Genomic DNA, 22,000 nt, shown 5'->3' with positions numbered 1-22,000 from the left:
CAGTGGGATACACTCAGCAGCAAAGAGGAATGAATTGGGGATACACGCAACAAACATGGCTGATCCGAGAACTGTGCTGAATAAAGGGGCCAGACAAAAAGCAAGAAAAAGCTGCATTTACACAAAATTCAAAAAATTGCAAACTATTTACAACAAAGCTTTTTTAAAGGACAAACCTTTTTTTAAGAGACAAATGAACAGTTCACATGAAAATAAAGGACACAAGTTTATGAAAAGATGTTCAATTTCACTCGTAAGAAAAATGGAAACTAAAATTTCATGGTGGAAATAAGAAATTTCTCATGAATCCTACTGACTCTAAGACATGCCAAAAGGTGAGGGATGGGGACAGGTACTCTGGACACTGCTTTGGGAGGGGCTCTCGGGGAGGGGTATTTCCATTATTTAACAAAATTACATGTGCAATGACCTTGGACCCCACAGTCCCCCTTCTGGAAGATACATGAAGATTCTCTCCACAGAGTCATTGTGCGTAAGGCCACTGGTGGGGCCGTAAGAACAACGTGAATGCCGATAGCTGGGGAGTGACCCTGATGTGGCTGCATGTGGAGAATGACAGTGGACAAGAGAACGAGGGGACAGGTGGGACAGGCACAGGGGACTTCTGGATAGGTGGTGAAGGGAAAAAAGCAAGGTGCAAAAGTGTCTATTACATATAAAAAGTTACATGTAAGAACAAAAGGGGAAATGCACATACCCACTAGAATTGAATGAAATGGTTTCCTGTTGATGGGTGAGGGGATTCCCACTCAGAGACTTCTCTGAGCCTACCTTTTGTAATTTTTATTTTAGAACCATGCAAATGCTGAACTTATTTTTAAAATTAAATTTGAAAGGATAGAAAAAAATAGCCCTAAAACTGAATCTCTGTAGAAAAAATGAACCTGACTATACGTCAAATCGATGACATAACCACAGACAAAAACAGAATCAACTCAAACAGCATTAGAGGTATACTCTTTCTAAAGGAAAAGAAACACAAAGTCACCTTGACCTTTATTAAATACGTGTGCTGTTGGATGCAGCCATTCTCAAACTGCTCTATGAGCACTGGGCTGGGGGACAGAGTGAATCACTCCACCTAACATTACTGTACAATAATGGGGGACTCTGTGTGGGGAGGGAAGGGACAGGGCCTCCTAAGGAACATTGCTCAGAAAAGGCTGTCAGAAACGGTGACGGATAAACCCAAACCACAGCAGTGCCAGGATAATGCAGAATTCTCCTTTGGGGGAAAAAACAACAACAAAAAACCCACAATTGATGAAATGTTCCTGGCTGCCCTTAGTGGAGCTGTCCCCTTCACCGGGTCTGCCCAACTCTGAGGTGTGCTAGGCCCAGCTGGCCCCAAGGTCACCAGGCCTGTAAAAGGCAAAACCGGGCTGAGCCCCCATGAAGCTGTCAGTGCTCCCCGAGGCTGGTCTGGGTCTCATAGGAAGCAGGAGGCATGCCCAGTGCAGAACCTACTCAAGGTCCCCAACAAGCTGGAAGAACATGCTGGGTCACACCACTGGGTCCCAGAAATGCTCTAGGAAATGTGTAGTTTTCAACCGTAGTCTTAATTAGACTTAATTAGGCATGGCTCTCCAGCATGGTAGGAGCAGGGCAAGGGTCCAGAGTTCCCAGCCAACAGGAGGATACAATTTTTTTTTTTTTTTTTAAGATTTTACTTATTTATCTGAGAGAGGGAGACTGAGAGAGAGAGCACATGAGAGGGGGGAGGGTCGGGAGGGTCACAGGGAGAAGCAGATTCCCCGCCAAGCAGGGAGCCTGATGCGGGACTCGATCCAGGGACTCCAGGATCATGACCTGAGCCGAAGGCAGCCGCTTAACCAACTGAGCCACCCAGGCGCCCGGGAGGATACAATTTAAACAGCATGGGAACCCCACCTGGTTATGGCTCAGTATCAGGAACACGGGGCTCCCAGGTAGCCTCCCCCTGAAGGAGGTGAACCTGTGCCCCACAAGGCAGAGCAGGCTCCTGGTTCTGTCACCTGCAGGCTGTGTGGTGCTGACTAGGCACCCCATCTGAGGAATGGCAAGGGTAACAGCACCCCCTCCTGGCAAAAGGATGCCAGGCCCCCACTACATGGAAGTGCTTGCTGCCCACAGCTGGACCAGGACCCCATCCATCACTGCCCGGAGCACTGGTGTGACCAGGGACAGTGCACCGCCCTCCTCCTCCCCCTACCCCACACCACTCGGCATCTGCAGAGGTTCTAGGGAACCGATTAGCCTCTCTGGCTGGGTGCTCTCTCCCCCTTCCCCTGATCAAAGCCCACTTGACCTTCAAATACAGCTTAAACTTCCCTCCAGGGCAGGTTTTTTCTGATGCCCCAGAGGAGGGCAGCACCGCCCAACACCCCTAAGCAGACGCTTTCCCCTCACAGCCCTGAGCTTGGCAGAAGCGAAGCCATGACTTTTCCTCGGGTGCCTCCTGGGGCAGAAGTGTGTCTGCCAGGCCACCCCACAGGCTCTCTCTCAGGACACTCATAGAGTAAACAAATTCAAAGGGCACGATGGCTACATACCACAAGTCAGGGTTGTCAGTGCTGTTTTCTATGCTGAACTGTTCAATCTCTGGTCCCACCTGAGCAACAAATCTGGCCAGTTTCTCTGCAGTTTCCATGGTCTTCATGTCAACTACAAAACAAAGTGACTGTCACATGTCAGTTCTGAGCGGCTGCTTCCAATTTCAACTTTGGGGGGGTGGTTATGGAGACTAATTATAAAGACAACTCCTCATGTCCCCTCACTGCATCCTTGCCCTTTGCCATGGGACTCTGTAGCTCTGTCCAGCAGAAGGAGATTCTCTTCTCTCCCCCCAAAACTGGGGCTGGCCCTGGGACTCCTGCTGACTGATAGAAGGTGGCATCAGTGTGGAACCTGGGCTTCAGAGGCCTTGAGCACCTCCGCTGCCCTCCTGGAGGCCCAACCCTGTCAGGTGAACAAATCCAGGCTGGCTGCTAGGGGGCGAAAGGCATGTGGCCCAGACATCCCTGTTACCTCAGCCGATGGCCCCACACAACCAGCTGCTGCCTACCAACACATGGGTGGGCCCAGCCCAGTTCAGCAGACTTGGAGCACTGGATACCCCGTTGGAAGGCATAGCTCAGAACGGCTCTTTATACAGCAAAAGCTAGAGAATGTAGCAGTGGTGGAGACTTTGTTTCCCCTCTCCATTCCCACCTAGTGGTAAGTGCGAAGTACTGGTCGGGGGCAGGCCTGTCGCAGAGAAAAGGTAATGGCCAGAAGAAACTGCAGGTCAGCTAACCCTAAGAAAGGAAACAGACCTTGGGAAAGAAAAGGCAGAACGAGAGACGAGGGCAGCCCTACAGAAGGTATAGAGGAGCAAGAACAGAGGGAGAAATGGATGGAGGTGCTCAAAGCCCCAAGCATGGGCCCAGGGCACAACCGGGTGGCCAGCAGGAGGACCTGGTAGGGGAGCATGGTGAGTCAGCTTGACCCCTGGACAGGAGGAAGCCGGCTACAGGACTCGAGGGCCAGCCCCTCTAGGAAATAAGAGGAGAGTGCCTCCACGTGCACCTGTCCTGGCCAGGTCCCTGTTGCTCCTGCCTGCTGCACAGATGGCTCAGACCACCCAGGTCTCCCACCCCCAACCCTGAGGGACCCCTGGAGGTTGGAGAGTCGGGGCTGGGGCCCAGAAGAGGGGGATGGGAGTGAGTACCCACCGTCAGCAGATGGGCAGGGAGAGGAGGTCTGAGGGGCTTCAGAGACTCCCACTCCTGCTGGCTTGGGGGATGGGCCCGAGGCTTCTGGGCTGGGGTCCCCAGGAGAGGGTCCGGCCGGGTCAGGCGGGCAGTCCTTGGCAGTTTCATTTCCATCTGGCTGGGACAGCTTTCCCTGCAATGAACCTGGAGCCTGCCGGCCATGGTGTTTCAGTCTGGTGCCCGAGGAGAGGAGGGTCTGGGTCCCAGTGGTTGCTCTCCTCACCTTCCAGCCCCGGAGCCCTTGGGTGCGGAGCAGCCCCCGCCGCCGGCCTGGGAGGAGCCTCTTCTTGAGGCTCCGGATCGCCCGAGCATACAGCATGGCCCGGACCGCACACTCTGCCGCTGTTGGCTTTTGATCTGCTCCTGGCAAGGTGTGGCTCATCCGCTGCATTTCTGCCAGCTTCAGTTTGTAATATTTGTATTCCAGACTACTGTCATCAGACAAAAACCTACATAACAAAACAGGCACAGAAGGACATTGGTTAAAACAACACCACGTACCGAATTGTTGCTACGATCCCATTTCTCACACCCTTTCCAAGTGGCAGCCTCCCTGCCATCCGAGAGGCTCTGATCCATGGACCCCCCGGGTCCCCGTCCTGCCCACAGTAACTGCAGGGCAGTGGCAGCTCTGGTCCAGCACTGGTCAGTTCCTCCTTGGGTTTCGCCATCCCCAGCGGTGAAGGTGCTCACAACTCCTAGTAGCCTCGTAACATAATCACTGCCACAGAGACACTGCCACTCTGTCGCTTGTGGGTGCCGTTTTTGGGAGGTGACACCCTTCAAAGAGCCCAGTGAGGCGGAGTACTCAGAGACCCTGGCTTCAACTGCACCACCGAGGCCAGAGTGCCATGGCTGTGAAATCATGTGCCAGAGTCATAACGAGAACAGTACAGAGGCGCCTGGGTGGCTCAGTCGGTGGAGTGTCTGCCTTCAGCTCAGGTCATGATCCCGGGGCCCTAGGATTGAGCCCCGCATTGGGCTCCCTGCTCAGCGGGGAGCCTGCTTCTCCCCCTCCCTGCCGCTCCCCCTGCTTGTGCATGCTCTGTCAAACAAATAAATAAATAAAATCTTAAAAAAAGACCAAAAAAACAGTATAGGAAAGAGGAGGTTGAGTCCCGAGTGCCGACACAGAAAGACATCCACAATACAGCCAGAGAGGACAGCAAGCTACAGAAGAACACCAACACTGATGTGGACCACATGAATCTGCTTTGTGTACATAGATCCACGTGCATTCGCTTTTCTCAGAGTCGACATTGAAAGAATATAAAGCTAACTTAATTAGCCCTGGGGAATGGACAGTAAGGGGCATGGAGGGAACTCACACACTCTAGTCTGTTTTCCACTTCGTTAGCACCTTCTTTCAGCTCTATTAATCCTCCCCTTCTAGGGTCTGGACTTTTCTTGCCATTTCCTTCTGGCCTCATGTGGTGAATGCTTACATTCACTCCATTTCTGACAAACGTGTCCTGCGTTGCACTTTCCTCTATGTATGGCTGCAGCCGCATCCAGTGTGCAGGGCGCCCCCTGCTAGCTCCTTCTGAGAAGTTCCTAAAGTCAGTTCTCATTCCCCTTCACTCAAAAGTTACTTAGAAGCAAGTTTTATTTTGGCTGTTGTGCTAGTTTTGACTTTTATGCATCGTGGCAATCGTGTAATGTGGCCCATGTGGTTTTCCTTTCCTGGGATGTGCGGAGAGTCTCTCTGGGACCTCACACATAACAGGAGTTCGTGAATGTTCAATTTCAGTTTGTGTTCAAGAAGAAGGACTACTGTTTGGTGGGCAGGGCAGCATTTCAGGCGGCCTTCAGTCTGCCTGACGTTAAGAGGCCGCTTTCCTAGGTGCAGTTCCCGATCACCAGTGACAGGAGCCAGCTGGCTGCGTGAAGCAGGGTGCCGGCAGCACGGCGTACCGCAGGGGGCCCCTGGGGGGTAGCTCCGTGTGCAGCTCTCGATGCTGCCATCTGCGGTTAAGGTCCGGCTGGGTCTGAGGACACAGGCTGCACGCCGGCTCCGCTGCTGCCCCACGCACTCTGCCGGGCCAGCAGCAGCGTCCTGCACCCTAACGAGCAAGGGTTCCCACATAAAGGAACAGATGGTCTGGTTCTCCTGTGAAACGCAGCCCCAGCAAGGGTACCCCTCACCCAGGGCAGAAAGCGGAGTCAGCACCCAGGTGACCCAGAGCCCCAGGATACAAGCCCCTTTCCCCTGGAGAGTTCTGATGCGAAGTGCAGTCTGAGGATGTCAGTCTCCCCAAGTTCTAATGGAACACAACATTAAGAGCACAGAACATTCCCAAGCCAGCCTGCTGGGTTCAAATCCCAGCATGGCCACTTATTAGCCATGAGATTTACTGAACTTTTCTGTGCCTCAGTTCCTCTATCTGTAAGAGGGACAGACAGTAATAAATTACTTCATCATGTTGTTGTGAGGCTTGAGTTACACACTTTCCATTGTAAGAAAAATGCTTTAAATACTGTGTGGCATTCACTAACTGCTCAACAAACATTAGCACATCATCTTTACCTGTTTATGCCCATTCACTGTGTTCTAAATATTCTCTTATTTGGATGACATCTACCCATTTCAGAGAATTATATTCATGCCATGATATAGATCGATCAATTCCTCTTATATTTCTAAGTGTTGTTTATTTACACAGCTCTAAGCTACGTAGTTCAGGCATCAAGATTCCCAACTATTGGGGTGCCTGGCTGGCTCAGTTGGCTAAGCGTATGACTCGATTTCTGTTCAGGTCTTGATCTCAGGGTTGTGAGTTCGAGACCTGTGTTGGGCTCCATGATGACTGTGCCTGGTCAGTAGCCTACTCTGCCCCCTTTTATGCTTTTCTCTGTTTTGTCTGAAACGACTTTTACATACCTTTTTTTTTTTTGATAGCCTTTGCTTGGTATGTCATTTTCCATTTCTTCCCCCACTCTGTTTTATTTATCTCTGAGAGGAAGCAATAGTTGGTACTTTTAAACCCAAGTCCCTGGTAAAGGTGGCACCATTGTACTCGTTTCCTATTTGCCCTCCTTTTTTATTTTTTTTTCCCTTCCTTGCTTTTCATTGGGATGAATACATTTTCTTTTTGGCTTCACCCTCTATAGTAGTGTGGAAGTTATAAATCCCACTTCTATGTCTTTACTGGCTAATCAAATTAATATACACTTAAACTATTATTTTCTGTGTTCAGAACTAGTCACTAGCTATATCCTCACACTTTTTTTTTTGTCAGAGAGAGAGGGAGAGGGAGAGAGAGCACAAGCAGGGGGAGCGGCAGGCAGAGAGGGAGAAGCAGGCTCCCTGCTGAGCAAGAAGCCTGAATCGGAATTTGATCCCAGGACCCTAGGATCATGACCTGAGCCAAAGGCAGATACTTTAACTGACTGAGCCACGCAGGCGTCCCTATAGCCTCACTTTTAACAGGACAAGAACCTTAGTATCCATCTCTTTCCTGCTACTTACCACCTTACATTGTCTAGATTATCTGGGGTTTTAGGGTCCATGTCTGCCCCTCCACCCCAGCATCAATTATTTAGATCTTGTATTTGCTTTGAGGCCCTTGGACAATCCTGCTGGGGCCAGCCAAGAGGGATTCAAGCCCACATGCTTTCTCCTCAGTCTGTAAACATGTGGACATGGTGGGCTGTCCCTGTAGGGCATAGTCCAGCAAGGGTCAGGACCATCCCACTCTGAAGGGACAACTTAGAAGATGGGAAAAACAAAGTGACATATTCTTTCACTTCTACATCTTACATCCTTGGGACCATTCTATGGGCCTGCTGCTTTGCAATCTCTCTCATAGAGATTGGAGGAAGCTTTGCGAACGGGTGCTCCTGACAAGGAAGCAAAGCTGCAGTGGGTGTCTGCACTACTACTGTTATTTTAGGGCACCAGAAGGTGCAGGCCGCCTCAGTGAGCGGCAATGGCCAGTTCTGTCCACAAGGCCCGGCTGTGAACAAACCAGTGTTTGCTCCTCCTTGTAGGGAGGTAGAAGTCGCAAATCTCTGCTGTTCCTTGAAGGGCTGAGATAACGCAAAGCCTTCTTACGTGTTTCCTAAGGTCTGAACTTTTACTAACTAATAAAAAGAACCTAACACAGCACTGGAGCCTAGCAAGAAGGTGGTTTTCTGATGAGTGACTGAGAGGAGAGAGAGCTAAATCCTCACTTATCTTCATAGGATTTCAACAGTGATGGCTAAAACTGATAGATCAAGGAAGAGCAACACAGGCTTATCATCAAGAGATAATTTAGAAGTTTAAAATACCAAAAGAGACTGACTGCGAGGAGTAGAACTGGCATGGGAACTGGTCAAAGCGGAAACATTTTGCGTTTCTTAATTCAACTGATTTTTATAAACTACATACACGGACTCCTTTAAGAATTCTAATGTACACACCAAAGCCCTAACCTTACTAGCTTCTTATCATTCTTTCTTGGCACCACATCTTTTCCTCTGATAGTCTCTGGTAATTTCTTCTGAAGGAGTTTTCCAGGAGTCAAGTCTGAGTCCAGCTCCCTAATCTCTTCTTCATCTGGGTCTATTCTAGTCAACCGCTGGGATTTTTATTTCAACAATCAGACTTCATTTCCCAGATCTTTTTTTTTTTAATAAATGTTTTATTTATTTATTCATGAGAGTCAGAGAGGCAGAGGCAGAGGGAGAAGCAGGCTCCCTGCCTAGCAGGGAGCCCAATGCGGGACTCGATCCCAGGACCCTGGGATCATGACCTGAGCCGAAGGCAGACGCTTAACCATCTGAGCCACCCAGGCGCCCAATTTCCAAGATCTTTAACAGGTTCTTTTCCAAAAACAAAAAGCTCCTGTTTCATGGATACAATATACTATTATCCACCGAAGACTGTTAACCTCACACATATATTTTTACACTTTTTTTCTTATGTAACTCAGTCTTCTCCAGTGTCAGCTCTATTTGTTGAGTATGGTGACTTTCCTTCATGATGTTCATTTTTCTCAAATATTTGATTTCTAATTCAATGCTTATTTCTGATTTTGTACCCCACCTCCCATATGTACAACTCTGGTTATGGTTTTGTCTGTTACCACTGGCCATCAGTGATCATGAGCCTGGTTGGTCATGATGCAGAGGCACATGTCCCTCTTCTCGGGGTCCCCTTTCCCTCCAGCCCAATCACCTGGAAATTGCCCGAGCCTTTCAAGTCTGGAGAGTACTTTACCCAAGAGGGTTTGGTCTCTGCTTTCACCTGTCAATCTGAGGCTATCTAGCTTCCTTCCTTCAGCACGCACACAGATTGAGAGCAAGAACCTGGATGAGAATCTCAACTCTATCTTACTAGCTTTGCACTCTTTAGGTAAGAGGCCTCTTTGAGCCTCAAGTCTCCTATCTGTAAAATAAGGATGACAACATACCTGCCTCACAAGGTTTATGAGGATTCAGTCAGCTAGTGCTTAAATCAGAAAAGCGCCGACAATAGTACCAAGTGCAGAGAAAGCAAAAAGTGTTTGATAATAAAGTTTTCAATAAATTATGATGGAACAATTTGCTTATTGGGCTGTTTTTTTTTTTAACTTTTAAGTTATATGCCCACTCATTCTAAATATGAAAATAATACAAATGAGTCTGAGAATTCTGTAAAAATAAAACCATATAAGCTCCAACCCTTCCCCCTGGTAAATCACGCTGGTTAAGACCAAAACTCTAGTCCTGTTACGTGGCAATTTATGCCTTTCAAGCATTTTGTCAACTGGGACAGATAACCCACAGAAAGTAACCTGATGATAAAGAACGATGGCTTCCACCAGGGGCAACTCCTGCCCCCAGTGGCCAGCTTCTGGGATGGAGGATTCTACTGGCATCCAGTGTAAGGGGGAAGGCAAAGGATGCTAATAAATATCCTGCAAAGCACAGGACAGTCCCCACCAGAGGATTATCCAGTCTCAAAGGTCAATCATGCTGCAGCTGAGAAAAAGCGACAGAGATCAAAGGCCTGTAAAGTTAATTTTCTTCTTAACCCAGCAATTTCACTCCCAGATACTACCCTAATAAATGCCAGAAATGTAGACAGAAATAAACAGAAAACATTGTTCATCATAATGGTATTTACAGTAGGGAAAAACTGGAAAGAATCTAAGAACTCATCAATGGGCAATGGTTGAGTATGCTAGGGTACCTGTGTACAAAGGAAGAGCATGTACCCACTGCTAAAGGGACAGTGATGTTAGGTTTGAAACCTAGGACACACTGAGAGGGAGAACTGGTGGAGCTCTGACAGTATCTTTACCTTATTACTTTTTTCTATTTTTACAAAGAACATATGCCACTTTTATGATTTAAAAAAAAGTCAGGGGCACCTGGGTGGCTCAGCTGGTTGAGCATCTGACTCTTCGTTTTGGCTCAGGTCATGATCTCGGGGTCCTGGGATCGAGCCCTGCATTGGGCTCTGCGCTCAGTGCGGAGTCTGCTGGAAATTGTCTCCCTCTCCCTCTGTTCCTCCCCTGCTCACATGCTCTCTCTCTCTCAAATAAATAATAAAATCTTTAAAAATAAATAAATAAATCTTTAAAAAAAGTTAAAGTATGAACATTTTCCACTTGCAGCAAACCTAAACACACAAGAAAATAGGCTGCACTAAGCCATTCGCTGAAGCAGTTTGAAACAGTATACAATCAAAATCATTCTGAAAGTCTAACCAGAGAGGGATGGCTAACTAAACTCTGGCCACCTCCTCTATGGACTAATAAATGCAGCTGTCTGAAAATGTTTATGAAAGATAAAGAATACGAGCATTTTCTGGTGTTATCTAAAATGAGCAGAAAAAATAAATACATAAACCCCAAAAGAGCAGGATATATTATATCATAGTAAAATCACAGCTATATTAAACAAAAACCCAAATAGCCCTCAGTGGGCAGAGAGACTGGAAGCAAACAGGCAAAACTGGCAGTAGATGTCGGTGGGCATACAAGGGGCTTCACCCTTGTTCTCAACTTCCTCTAATAAACAAGTACTGCATTTATGCTGAAAACTTTAATTTTAAAAACTTGCTCCATTCGTGTGAAGAGGCAGTAAGGCAAAAGGAGAAGAGAGTTGAACAAACAGTAGCAGTAAGTCACGAACAACTGCTGTGACCCATCCCTTATCTTCACGTGCTCTCTGCATGCACCTCTCACCTCATCCTTAAGCCAGCACAGAGGCACGAGGGGCTCCTGGACCGGACAAGAGAAGGCCACATGGCAGGGTGGCAGCAGGGCTGGGAATTGAATGTCAGTGAACCCAACCCTCTCTCATGCTGTTCCCATTGGCTAACACCACTCCTCAAAATTAATACCTCACCCTCTGTGTTGGACACCATCAAGACACAAATTTTGCCGTGTGTTCTATGGGAGGGATTCGGAGGGCCAACATTTAAAGACCTACCAGTAAGCAGGGTCCTCCTTGAGAAGAGCTCTCTCTTTGGGAGATAGGCTGCCTCCAACAACACGAGTGACCAGCTGGTCGATTGTGTCCACCACCTTGTGATCCGCTCGCTGGGGGACTGCTGGAACACACAAGAGGGCTTTTCTGAGAAACACACTGGACCACATGGGGCTGGGATGACCAGGACGGAGTCAGAGGCTTAGGATGGAACCTAAGCAGGCACCAGTGACCAAAATCCTCATTCAAGAGAAATCAGCATTGAAAAGAGGAGAGCAGCATGGTATCCTAAAAACCAATACCCCAAATATCATCCCAAAAGACAGAACAGCATAACCACTAGAAGAGAAAGTCACAAGCTTATAGTGACTGTACAGAACAATATATGCATATATTCTACAGAAGGAAATGATATGTAGCAACTCTATTCTGCTTGTCAGGTATTGCTTAACTGGAATGTTCATATTAAGTGAAAAACATATAAAGATATAAAATGTAACTCAGTAGGGCGCCTGGGTGGCTCAGTCATTAAGCGTCTGCCTTCGGCTCAGGTCATGATCCCAGCGTCCTGGGATCGAGCCCCACATGGGGCTCCCTGCTCTGCGGGAAGCCTGCTTCTCCCTCTCCCACTCCCCCTGCTTGTGTTCCCTCTCTCGCTGTGTCTCTCTCTGTCAAATAAAGAAATAAAATCTTTAAAAAAAAAAAAGGTAACTCAGTATAAAATACATAAAAAAAAAATCTAGATTATGATTCCCAATATGAAGGAGCGAAAAAAAGATACACAAATACGGACACGTGGAGAAAAAAAGAAGGAAATATGTCAGAATGTTAATAGATATTATCTACGGGTAGATTTACCAGAGACTTCATTTTCTTTGTGCTTTATCTATAAAAAATAAATATGCATGTGTTTTATAATCAGAAAACATACATAGAGATTTGCAAAGAAAAATTCCCTAATCAAAAAAGTCAGTGGCCCTAGGATAGGTGTTCACAGAAAATATTTGCTGAATACATGAAAAGAAAAACATTTCTTGGGCGCCTGGGTGGCTCAGTTGGTTAAGCGACTGCCTTCGGCTCGGGTCATGATCCTGGAGTCCCTGGATCGAGTCCCGCATTGGGCTCCCTGCTCGGCAGGGAGCCTGCTTCTGCCTCTGACCCTCCCCCCTCTCATGTGCTCTCTCTCTCTCATTCAGTCTCAAATAAATAAATAAATAAACAAACAAACAAACAAACATTTCTTAAAGTGTAAATTTCCTTCAATATGAAGTGTGTGTTTTTTGTTTTTGTTTTTAAGTAGGGTCCAGGCCCAGTGTGGAGCCCAACAGGGGGCTTGAACTCAGGACCCTGAGATCAAGACCTGAGGCTGAGATCAAAAGTCTGATGTTTGAATGAGCCACCCAGGTGCGCCCCTCCTTAATGAGTTTCAATTTACAACGCCACTGGCAACACAGAAGAGCAGCTGGCCCTCAATTAATAAGACTGTTTAGTTTTCTGATATTTGCTAGTTTTAATTGCACAGAATGGTCTGTTTATTTAGTCATTCGATAAAAACCACTCCTGAACTGGAGAGGTCTTCCAGTTTGTTCTGTGGAGTAACTGCACTGTCCAGTCCTTGCTTATGTCTCAGTTGCAGCTTTAAACTTATTTTATTATTTTTTTTAAAGATTTTATTTATTTATTTGACAGAGAGAGACACAGCGAGAGAGGGAACACAAGCAGGGGGAGTGGGAGAGGGAGAAGCAGGCTTCCTGCAGAGCAGGGAGCCCGATGCGGGGCTCGATCCCAGGACCCTGGGATCATGACCTGAGCCGAAGGCAGACGCTTAACGACCGAGCCACCCAGGCGCCCCTTTTTAAACTTATTTTAAACCTTCAGTGTGAGCTCTTTACACCGGCTAAATGCATTCTTCAATTGTCATGCTACTGCAATTATTTCCCCTTTGAAATTCCTTTCCTTTTTTTTTTTTTTTTGTTATTGGCTCTCATCCTACAGAATTGCTGGTTTTACACAATGCTACCAAAGAATAAAAGGTTCAGAGTTGGAAGCTTTGAAAAACAACGTAATTTGTGGGTCACTGCAACCATCTCTCGAGAAGGTAACCATAAGCAAGCGTCCCAGCTTTGGCCCCACAATCCTCTTCCCCTGACCATATTCTATAGGGGGGAACTAAAAAATAAAAAATAACAATAGTGGTAACCAAAACATTCAACTGAAGATGTCATCTCCGCATTTCTGACAGTAATGCGAGCACTGGCGGGACATACCCCATGAGACACGGGCGCTCCTGCCATCTACCTGCTGTCCAGACAGCCCAGGCTTGCAGACGTCAATTACAAGGGAACCCAGCTCTGCTCAGCCTCAGAGGCCTCTAGTAAAAGGCAGCACAGTCCCACATGCAGGGAAGGGTGAGGTAATTTACGTTAGGTCAGTATCATGATGCAGCAAATGCTGCTGAAACACAGAAAAAGGCCTTTGATGATCCTATAAAAGAATAGACTGTAGTGTTTTCAGCACAGCAATACTGGTGCTATGGGTGCACCCGCATAGCAACCAAACCAGAAAATAGTGGTGGGCAACTTTAGGTTATGGGTGTTTTTCTCCTCCTTCAAACAAAGTGCTTCAGTATCATCATGACACTGACTTTCCACTCCACTATGAGGGGTGTGGGGAGGAGGGGTCCTGCTTCAGCCCTGAGCCCACTTCTGAAGGCTCCCTCTCCAGGAGTAGCTGTGGCTGCCCATCCATGGTGGGACCTACCCAGTGCCTGATGTAATCAGGGCTGCATAAGGGCGTAGAGGAGTAAAGAGATTCAAGGACAAACAAGGCTTTCCCACTTGGCTGGGGCAATGGAAGCTGAAACCTGCCTTCTGGGGAAAGGGACTTCCTCCTGAGGTAAACGGGGGGTAAGTGCTTCATCGTGAGTCACATGGGCACCACATATGCTCATGACCTCTGGGATGTCTGGGCTAGGACATGACCTCTAGGATGTCTGGGTGCTAAGAGGGAGAGAGGACACCAAACAGCCAAATGTTTATAATACTTCTGTTGTTGTTGTTTTTTTCTTAGTATTACCTCTTTCTTGGCCTTTCTGGAACCTCCCCAAAGCGGACTCCTTAACTGCAGGTTACCAGATGTACCTAATTGATCTATCGACTTTTAGCTGTTCTAGAAAAGTGAGTGGGTAGAAAGGTGCTTCTACTACCTGGGCTGACGCGGCTAATCTCTGCTGGTCCCTCAACACAGCTCAAACATGGCCTCCCCAACTCCCCTGGGCTAGGGTCTCTTCCATCCCCCTAATCCTGGCACGGGAGGAGCTGGGTTTTGAGACTTCTGTCGCTTAGGAGCCTGGGGACTCCCCAGAGACAGTGCCCAGTGTTTACTTTCCCCTCTACTAATACCTTAGGGTGGGGGGAGGGAGATGCTGTAACAAGGGCTTCTTAACCTTGGCTGCAGGATGGTACAAACCCCCCAGAAAGCACAGGCAGAATTGTGTACAAATATGTGTGCATTTTTCCTGGCAAGGGCCACAGCTTTTGATCAGATTCCCAAAGGAATCTGTGACCCAGAAATGTCTAAGGACTTCTGTGGTAGACAGAAGATTCCTAATATACGCTTTCAGAATGAATAGCAGACATGCACCCTGGCCAATATGAGTTTTCTACTAAAACTGTTCCCAGTTGGCTAAAAAACTATTGTGCAAAAATCTCAAAGAAAATAAGAAACATTACAAGAAAACATGAAAAACAAACTAATCACAATAAATAGGAACTTTCAGTGCTTTCCTTACCATCACTCAGACCACTCGGAGCCTTGGCCTGAATTTCCAGTTTGGTAGGAGGAACCATTTTCTCCTCCTCTTGGGTTGGCTCAGGTTCAGCTTTCTTGACCTGGAGCGGACACCCACTGCTGACCAGCCAGGCCTTCAGGTGATCGATGTATTCTCTCCCAAACAGAGTAGAGTCTTCGAAATTTGGAAATGCAGCAGGAGAAGGAGCTATATCTTGGAGGCCCACGGCTTCTAAGATTTTCTCCTGCCGGAAAGAAGACGCCAAGGAGAACGTCTGTCCCAAAAGGGCTAAAGATTTCCGGCAGAGAGAATTGGTGGTCTCCAGGGCAATAGCCAAGTCCAGGGGGTTACTGAGGGTCTTCATCTTGACACTCAGCTCATAGGCATTGCACGCCATGAGCAGGGGTGTTACACTCTTCAGGAGCCGGTCTTGAAGCCTCATTATGTACTTGTCAAAGGGCTTTATGATTTCAAAAAAGCAATTTTTGGTCTTCACAGCACCTTTGTCTAAAAGCATGTTTAAAAACTCGTTATCAACTCTGGGTGTTTTCAAAGCAGAGTGCTTTAAAAATTTGATAGTAAAAAAGCAAAAATCTCTGTGCTCTGGTTTTAAGGAACATTTGAACGAAGCGAGCATTTTAGCACAGGTTTCGGTTTCGAGTTCAAAGAGAGTCTGGAAAAGCTGGGAAAATTTAACATCATCTTTTATGGTATGGAATCCTGCCCATTTGATTATTTCTATCCCAAATCTTGAAAAAACGTCAGACTTATCTATGAGGTCAAAGCTCATCTTTCTTCTGGGGAGCCGAATATCCTTCAAATTGAGCCCCAAAGGGATCTGAGTGGGAAACTGGATATCTTCTGTCCCTGGGTTTGTCCCCAGGGTCACATCAGGACTTGAGGTGGTTTTCTGGATTTGGTTGGTGCCCTGAGTTTTGGGAGTAATACGATTTACAGTGGGTACTTTCTTTGTGCTCACACTTCTTAGTGTGACAAGTTTCCCGACTCCCCCTTTAGTTGGGAGTAGGCCCTGAGTCTCTCCCTTCCCTAAAAGGGCCCCTTCCTGGTCAACGATGTTTAGACCTCGGCCTCTGCCCTGGACTTGGGCACTGCCCCTGAGCACAGAGTCTGCCTCCCCTGGACGGTCCACGTCGTAATCCCGACTCTCTTTCTCCAAACACTCTTTCTCAATCAGCCTGGAGGAACCAAAGTCCCCCAGTAGTGCAGAAGGACCAAAATTATACTCCTGTGACCAAGGGGATTCTTGAGAAATGGAGTGGGCAAAGTCTTGTTCCCAAGAGCCACGGAGTGCAAATTTCCAGTCCTGAGAACGGAAATGTCCCAATTTCCGGTGGCCAAAAACCTGGTCTCGGGAATCAGGGTGGGAAAATTCCAAATCCCGGCCACACTCTTTGCGAAAGTAGTTGTCTTCACTTACAGAAGGATTGCTTGATCTGAAGGAAGGTCCTGGAAATACATCACCTCTCAGGCTTTCTCTTCCAGTGTCTCGAGGGTGGGCTACAGATCCAGCCAGAGTATATCTGCTGTCACTAGGAATGTCATCATACATATCTGCTCTGGCTCTTGGGACTGTCCTTAGAAGATCTGAAATAGATGATCCAAAGAGGAACAAAAAGGTAATTTAGACCAGAGGTTGCAAAAAGACAGTCCACACACCACCAGCCAGCAGGGGTCCTTTATTTGCCAGAATGCATTTAAAAAATTTGTGTTTGTTTCTAACATTTAAAATGTGTGTGGCTTTACTTAAAAATCTGGATTTACAAATTCTAAAAACAGAATACCTACAAGCACTGGGCCTGCATGTGCCTGGATGACAGTGCACAGAGGCTGGGCAGTGGTGCTCCTAATTCACTTGGCCTTCTTGTCCTGGCTCTGCAGGCATCTGTTTTATAAGCCCTCTTTTTGACTCAGGAAAGGGTGTCTGGTCCCCAAATAACCTGGGCTTCTTCACTACAACTGGAACACTTGTACATTTCTACTTCTAGCACACAGTAGACAGTTTCTCTGGAGGCTGCCTGCCCTCCCTCCCTCGGAGGAGAAAGTGTTAGGTCACAGTGCCACTGAGGCAGGAGCCATGTCGGACACTACACCCACCACAGCCAACCACAGCTGAGCATCTGACCCAAAGGTGGCAGACAGGCTCCCTGCAAAGGTCCACTGGGCCAACCAATCCTCTGAAAAAACAGAGACTAAAACAGATAAGAGAGAACACAGAAGCTAAACAAGCCGCAGCAAGAGAGGCCACAGTGAAAATTGAACAGTAGTAGAAATGAGAAAATAGAAATGAGAAAAATAGGAACCTGAATTTGCATTTGCTTATTCACACATAAAGAAACTCTGTAAGAAACCAGGAACATGGGAACAGCAGGCCTCAGGGAGACTTTGCAGAGTAGCTTTCTAACTTTCTAGCTTATGAATCAAAATATTACCTAGTCAAGACGTCAAATAAAAGGGAGAGAGATGCCAGGGAGTAGTAATGGGCGAAGAGACCACAAGAAGCTAAAGCTTTATATAAACCCAAATTTATTTGTTCAACAAGTACTTGCTGAGCAACTACTGTGTGTGGGCACTGCTCTAGGCAATGGAGTTATATAGCAGGGAAAGGAGACAACAAAATCCCTACTCCCCTGGATTTATCAGTTGAGGGAGCCAAACAATAAACAAAAATCCATCACATGTACAAAAGTGCCAATAAGAAATATCAAGCAGGCAAGAACATGAAGAGGGAGAGACGTTTTCAGACAGGCTGGCCAAGGAAAGCTGCTCTGACAACAATGTATTTGTGCAGAGAGGCCTGGTGTCGGGGGCCAGACTGCGCAGTTATGGGGGAAGGCTTCCAGGCAGAGGGAGCATCAGGACAAAGCCCTGAGGTAAGACTAGCAGGGAACAAGTGTAGCCAGAATGGAAGAGAGTAACAGTGGCAAAGTGGTAAGAAGGTGGCTCCTAAACTCTACTGCACACTGGAGTCCTTGGGGATCCCCAGGCATTCTGATTTAGTTAATTGGGATGGGGTGTGGCCTGGGCATTAGGGTTTTTAAAGGGTCCCCAGGGGGCTGTCTAGGTGGCTCAGTCGGCTGAGTGTCAGACTCTTGATTTTGGTTCATGATCTTAGGTTCATGAGACTGAACTCCACGTTGGGCTCCACGCTCATTGTGGATTCTGCTTGTCCCTCCCCTTCCCCCTCTGACCCTCCCCATACACATGAGCGTGCTCTCTAGCTTGCGCGCGTTCTCCCTCTCTCTCTCATAATAAATAAAAAAAAAAAAAAAAAAAAAAAAATCTTAAAGGGTCCCCAGATGATTCTAACAAGCAGCAAAGTTAAGGAACCACTATGCTAGAGGATGTGAACAGAATGGGGGTAACAGATCAAGTCAGGCCCTCAATGGGACTCTATAGTTTACTCTGAACAAGATGGAAAGCCATGAAGGGGTTCAGAGCAAAGGGGCGACCGCACAGGCTAGTGCAGGGAATTGACCACCAGGTACAAGAGTGGATATGGATGTTCCAGCAAAAAGTCCACTGGGATAATCCAGGTATTGATGGCTATTGCTGGCACGGTTAGGGCAGTAGCATTAGGAAGAGTGGTGGATGGAGTCTGCACAACGGGATTTTCAGATGCCTTGTAAAGCAATACAGACTAGAACAGACACAGTGAAAGGCCAATCGATGGACCTAGCTCTGTGACAAAGTGGTGGTTCCAGAACCATCTAGCATCCTGCTGGTTTCCTAGTACAGCTCCTACCCCCCATCTTTCTTGAGGAGACTAAGATACATATTGACATTTGAGTTTCTACATAAAAATAAACCAAGATTTAAATCTCCAGATATATATGTGTGTGTGTGTGTGTGTATATATATATACGCATAAACATATACACATAAATGTGTGTATACAAATATATCAATACGTAAGTATTTAGGATTACATAAACATATCATAGAAGAACTGAAGGATTCACAAAACACCACAGATATGATTACCTCTGAGGAGTAAGAAAGCACCTAAAGACTTTTACATTATACTCCTAACTACTGTTTTGTTTTGTTTTGTTTTTATTTATTTGCCAGAGTGCACGTGTGTGCACACAAGCAGGGGGAGCAGCAGGAGAAGCAGGCTCGCCGCTGAGCAGAGCCTGATGTGGGATCCCAGGACCCTGGGATCATGAACTGAGCTGAATGAAGGCAGATGCTTAACTGACTGAGCCACTCAGGTGCCCCATACTCCTAACTACTTCTTAATTCTTCTAATCCCTTATAATGGGAAGGTTTTTGTGTAAAAATACTCAAGCATTTTTAAAAATTCAGAATCTGAAGACAGCTTCTAGGCTTTGGTTTCTCCACATCCAAAGTACACAAGTTATCCCTGCCCCAAGCACTTAGACTCACTCAGTCAACACTGAGGAAGTTTCCTCAGTGGAAACTGGCTCAGGGGCTGGTGCAGGGAGCAGCACAGGCCCAAAAGAAGCCTGGAGGAGGCTGGCCCACCTCAAAAAAGGGAGTGCTCAGGGGCCTGGAAGAGCAATCAAATCAACCTCAAAGCCTGCAGGAGCTTCCTGGAGGAAGGCATGTGCAAGCTGGGTCTTAGTGCCCGAAAGACTTAACCAGGCTAGGCTGGGCTGGGCTGGGGAGGGATTCAAAGCACAAACAGGCAGCACAGTGTCACTGAAACATGAGCCCCAAAGGCAGGACATGAAGGCTGGGAGCCTTATGTGGCACGGTGAGGGACCTCCCTGTCATCCTGCAAACAGTGTGTGCACCATTTTTGATTCTGCCGGCGTGACATTTCAAAACTTTCCAAGGGGAATGTTTTCAGGCAAGGCCTACACCTGGCAACCTCCCATGCCCTCGTCTTGTACACATCACTATTAATTATTACCAGGTTGCTCCTGCACTTGTCTGAGGATATAACCCCGAAATGGGGAGCCTCAAGAGTCCAAGTAGGGCCTTGACCCAGCAAGGGAGGCATTAATAGATCTGTTGGGGACGCCCATTTGAGGGGAATGGAGCCAGAAGCTGAGAGACCGTTCAGGAGATTACTGCCATAATCCAGGCGAGAACTAGTAAAAGCTCAAATCTGGGAAGGGGTGGTGGGGATGGAGCCAGGAGATTGATTCAAGAACGCTTCTTTAGGTGGGGGAGGATGCCTGGGGCAGAGAAGCTTCAGATAATTACAATATCCCCTTCTGCATAATGATTTGACAGGAAGACCAAGAGATAACTTTATCTCTCCTTAACAAATAAGGAAGGTAGGATCCGAGGAGTTGAATAGTTTGCCCAAGGCATTGATATCCTCCAGCCCTTACTCTAAAAGAATGCCCAACAGCTACCCTCCCCCCAAAGAAACCAAGCGCTTTAATTCACCTTGAGCTTTAAACTGAAGAGCTTCACCTACGGCCTCACCACTGGGGTCCATGTGATATCGGTTAGCTTTTTCTTGCAATACAGCATCAAAAGTCTCCTGTGCAATTCGCCTAGCTGCCATGTTTGTCTGACCTGTAGTGAGAGGGGAAAAAAAGACACTAAGAACGACAACTAACGCTCACACAGCCTGCTCAATTTCACCTAATCCTCAACGTGATGAGACAGTAATCTATAATTCAACATGGTGCTTCAGAGGGAGGCCGCATTATTTTAAGGGGGCTTCTGCCCTCACGGAGCTCACAGGTGTGTTGGTTAGAAGGAGCACAGCAAGCACTGTGATCTTAGACAATCTATATTGCTTCTCTGAGCCCATTTCCTCAGAATCCCTATCTGTTGGGGTTTACTGGAGAACTGCAATGAAGCAACACACACAACTGAATGTAACAGCGTGGAGGGGAGGAGCATAACCCTCGCAAATGGTGGTTAGGAGAGATGCGATCTTTCCCATTTCTATTTTCCTATTTCACAGACTCGCAAAGAGGCTCTGAGAACTGACCTGCCCTCTGAGAACAGCCTCTCAACAAGTGAGCGTTGGAATCCCTGGCCAGTGACAGAGCTCGCTCTGTACCAGGTCCTCTTGTAGGAAAGGGACTCTCACAATCTCGTTTACTTCTTCTAACAACCCAGTGAAAAACGCGTTCTGTTATGAATGACATTATACAGAAGAAGAGAAAGACTCAGGCTAAGTGACCCACCCAAGGTCAGAGAGCCCAGACCGGAACCTGGAAAACAGGGCACTGGTAGTGGGGACAAAGCCCTGAAGACTGACTAGGAAACGACTGAAAGCAACGCTAAGGAACCCAGTGGCTGCGTCCTTAACCAAAATATCCCTTCCATCTTGAAACCTTCAACCTCAAGACCCAAACCTGCCCTTCCCTTCGAGCCATTTCTTATAACCATCACCCCTTTTTCTCATTCTTAAGCCCTTTTCCTGGGGCGCCCCTTGTTCTCCGCTATCGAAGGGCAGGGTCTCCCCGTCAGGCGGCTCCGGATCAAATCGAGTGACCTAACCTTTTTGCGTCTCCGTTTCCCCATCCATTGAACGGGCAGCTAATAGCGGGGGCTGCTGTGGGGACTGAACCAGGTAAAAAATGGTCAAGAGCCCAATACAGCGGTTGGCCGCAGTAATCCCCCTACGAACGGAGCCGCTCCGGGCTCGGGTGGAATGAATGAACGAATGGACCCTTTCGGGCGTGGCCCGCCTCCTACCCGCCTCCGAGAACGAAGACAAGGGGGCGTCGGGCCTGGGAGGCCGAAGACCGCCCCCCAGGCCGACCAGGCGGGGACGCGGCCGACGCACAGCCCGAGGGCCGAGCTCGCGGCGTCATCGCGGGGACCCGGGGCCCCCGGAGCGGAACCCGAGCTTCCCACCTGGGGCCCGCCCACAGACGACGCCCGGGCCCAGGCCTCACCCCGAACCCACCGCGCGCGGAGCCGCCCCCGCCGCCGCCTCAGGCTCCTCACCCGCCGCCGCCGCCGCCGCCGCCGCCGCGCGAGGCGGGGCCATGCAAATGAGCCAACGGTCTCCGCAGCGCCGCGCCGCGCAGGCGCAAGCTGCCGCCGAGCCCTGGTGCGCAGGCGCAGGCGGCCGCCGCCAAGTCCTCTTGCGCAGGCG

General features: G+C 48.0%; 1 protein-coding gene across 12 annotated transcripts in view; it reads right to left on the bottom strand.

Moving 5' to 3' along the window:
* SUGP2 (SURP and G-patch domain containing 2) overlaps positions 1-21,970 on the bottom strand; it is a 33,943-nt gene extending 11,973 nt beyond the window's left edge. For 6 of the 12 annotated variants that reach the window (XR_006788371.2, XR_008505152.2, XR_010413584.1 and 3 more), the window contains exons 1-6: positions 21,850-21,970; positions 20,326-20,457; positions 14,944-16,548; positions 11,157-11,277; positions 3,714-4,201; positions 2,553-2,664 (exon numbers count right to left, since the gene is read on the bottom strand). Coding sequence is in view for 9 of the 12 variants with exons in the window: in XM_045862657.2 (XP_045718613.1) it covers positions 2,553-2,664; positions 3,714-4,201; positions 11,157-11,277; positions 14,944-16,548; positions 20,326-20,457; positions 21,850-21,892 (2,501 nt within the window). In the remaining 3 variants the exon portion in view is untranslated. Of the gene's footprint in view, positions 1-2,552; positions 2,665-3,713; positions 4,202-11,156; positions 11,278-14,943; positions 16,549-20,325; positions 20,458-21,396; positions 21,655-21,797 lie in introns of those variants that run through there. The other 6 variants (XM_064597446.1, XM_064597423.1, XM_045862659.3 and 3 more) reach the window with 6 other exon arrangements.
* Between the last annotated feature and the right edge of the window lie 30 nt (positions 21,971-22,000).

Source organism: Mirounga angustirostris, unplaced genomic scaffold (genome assembly GCF_029215605.1).
Source record: "Mirounga angustirostris isolate CCGP_5_RB_7025 unplaced genomic scaffold, mMirAng1.0.hap1 SCAF_1, whole genome shotgun sequence".
Taxonomy (NCBI): Eukaryota; Metazoa; Chordata; class Mammalia; order Carnivora; family Phocidae; genus Mirounga; species Mirounga angustirostris.
Note: the sequence above shows the minus strand (reverse complement) of the source record. Positions and strands in the feature narration are given on the sequence as shown.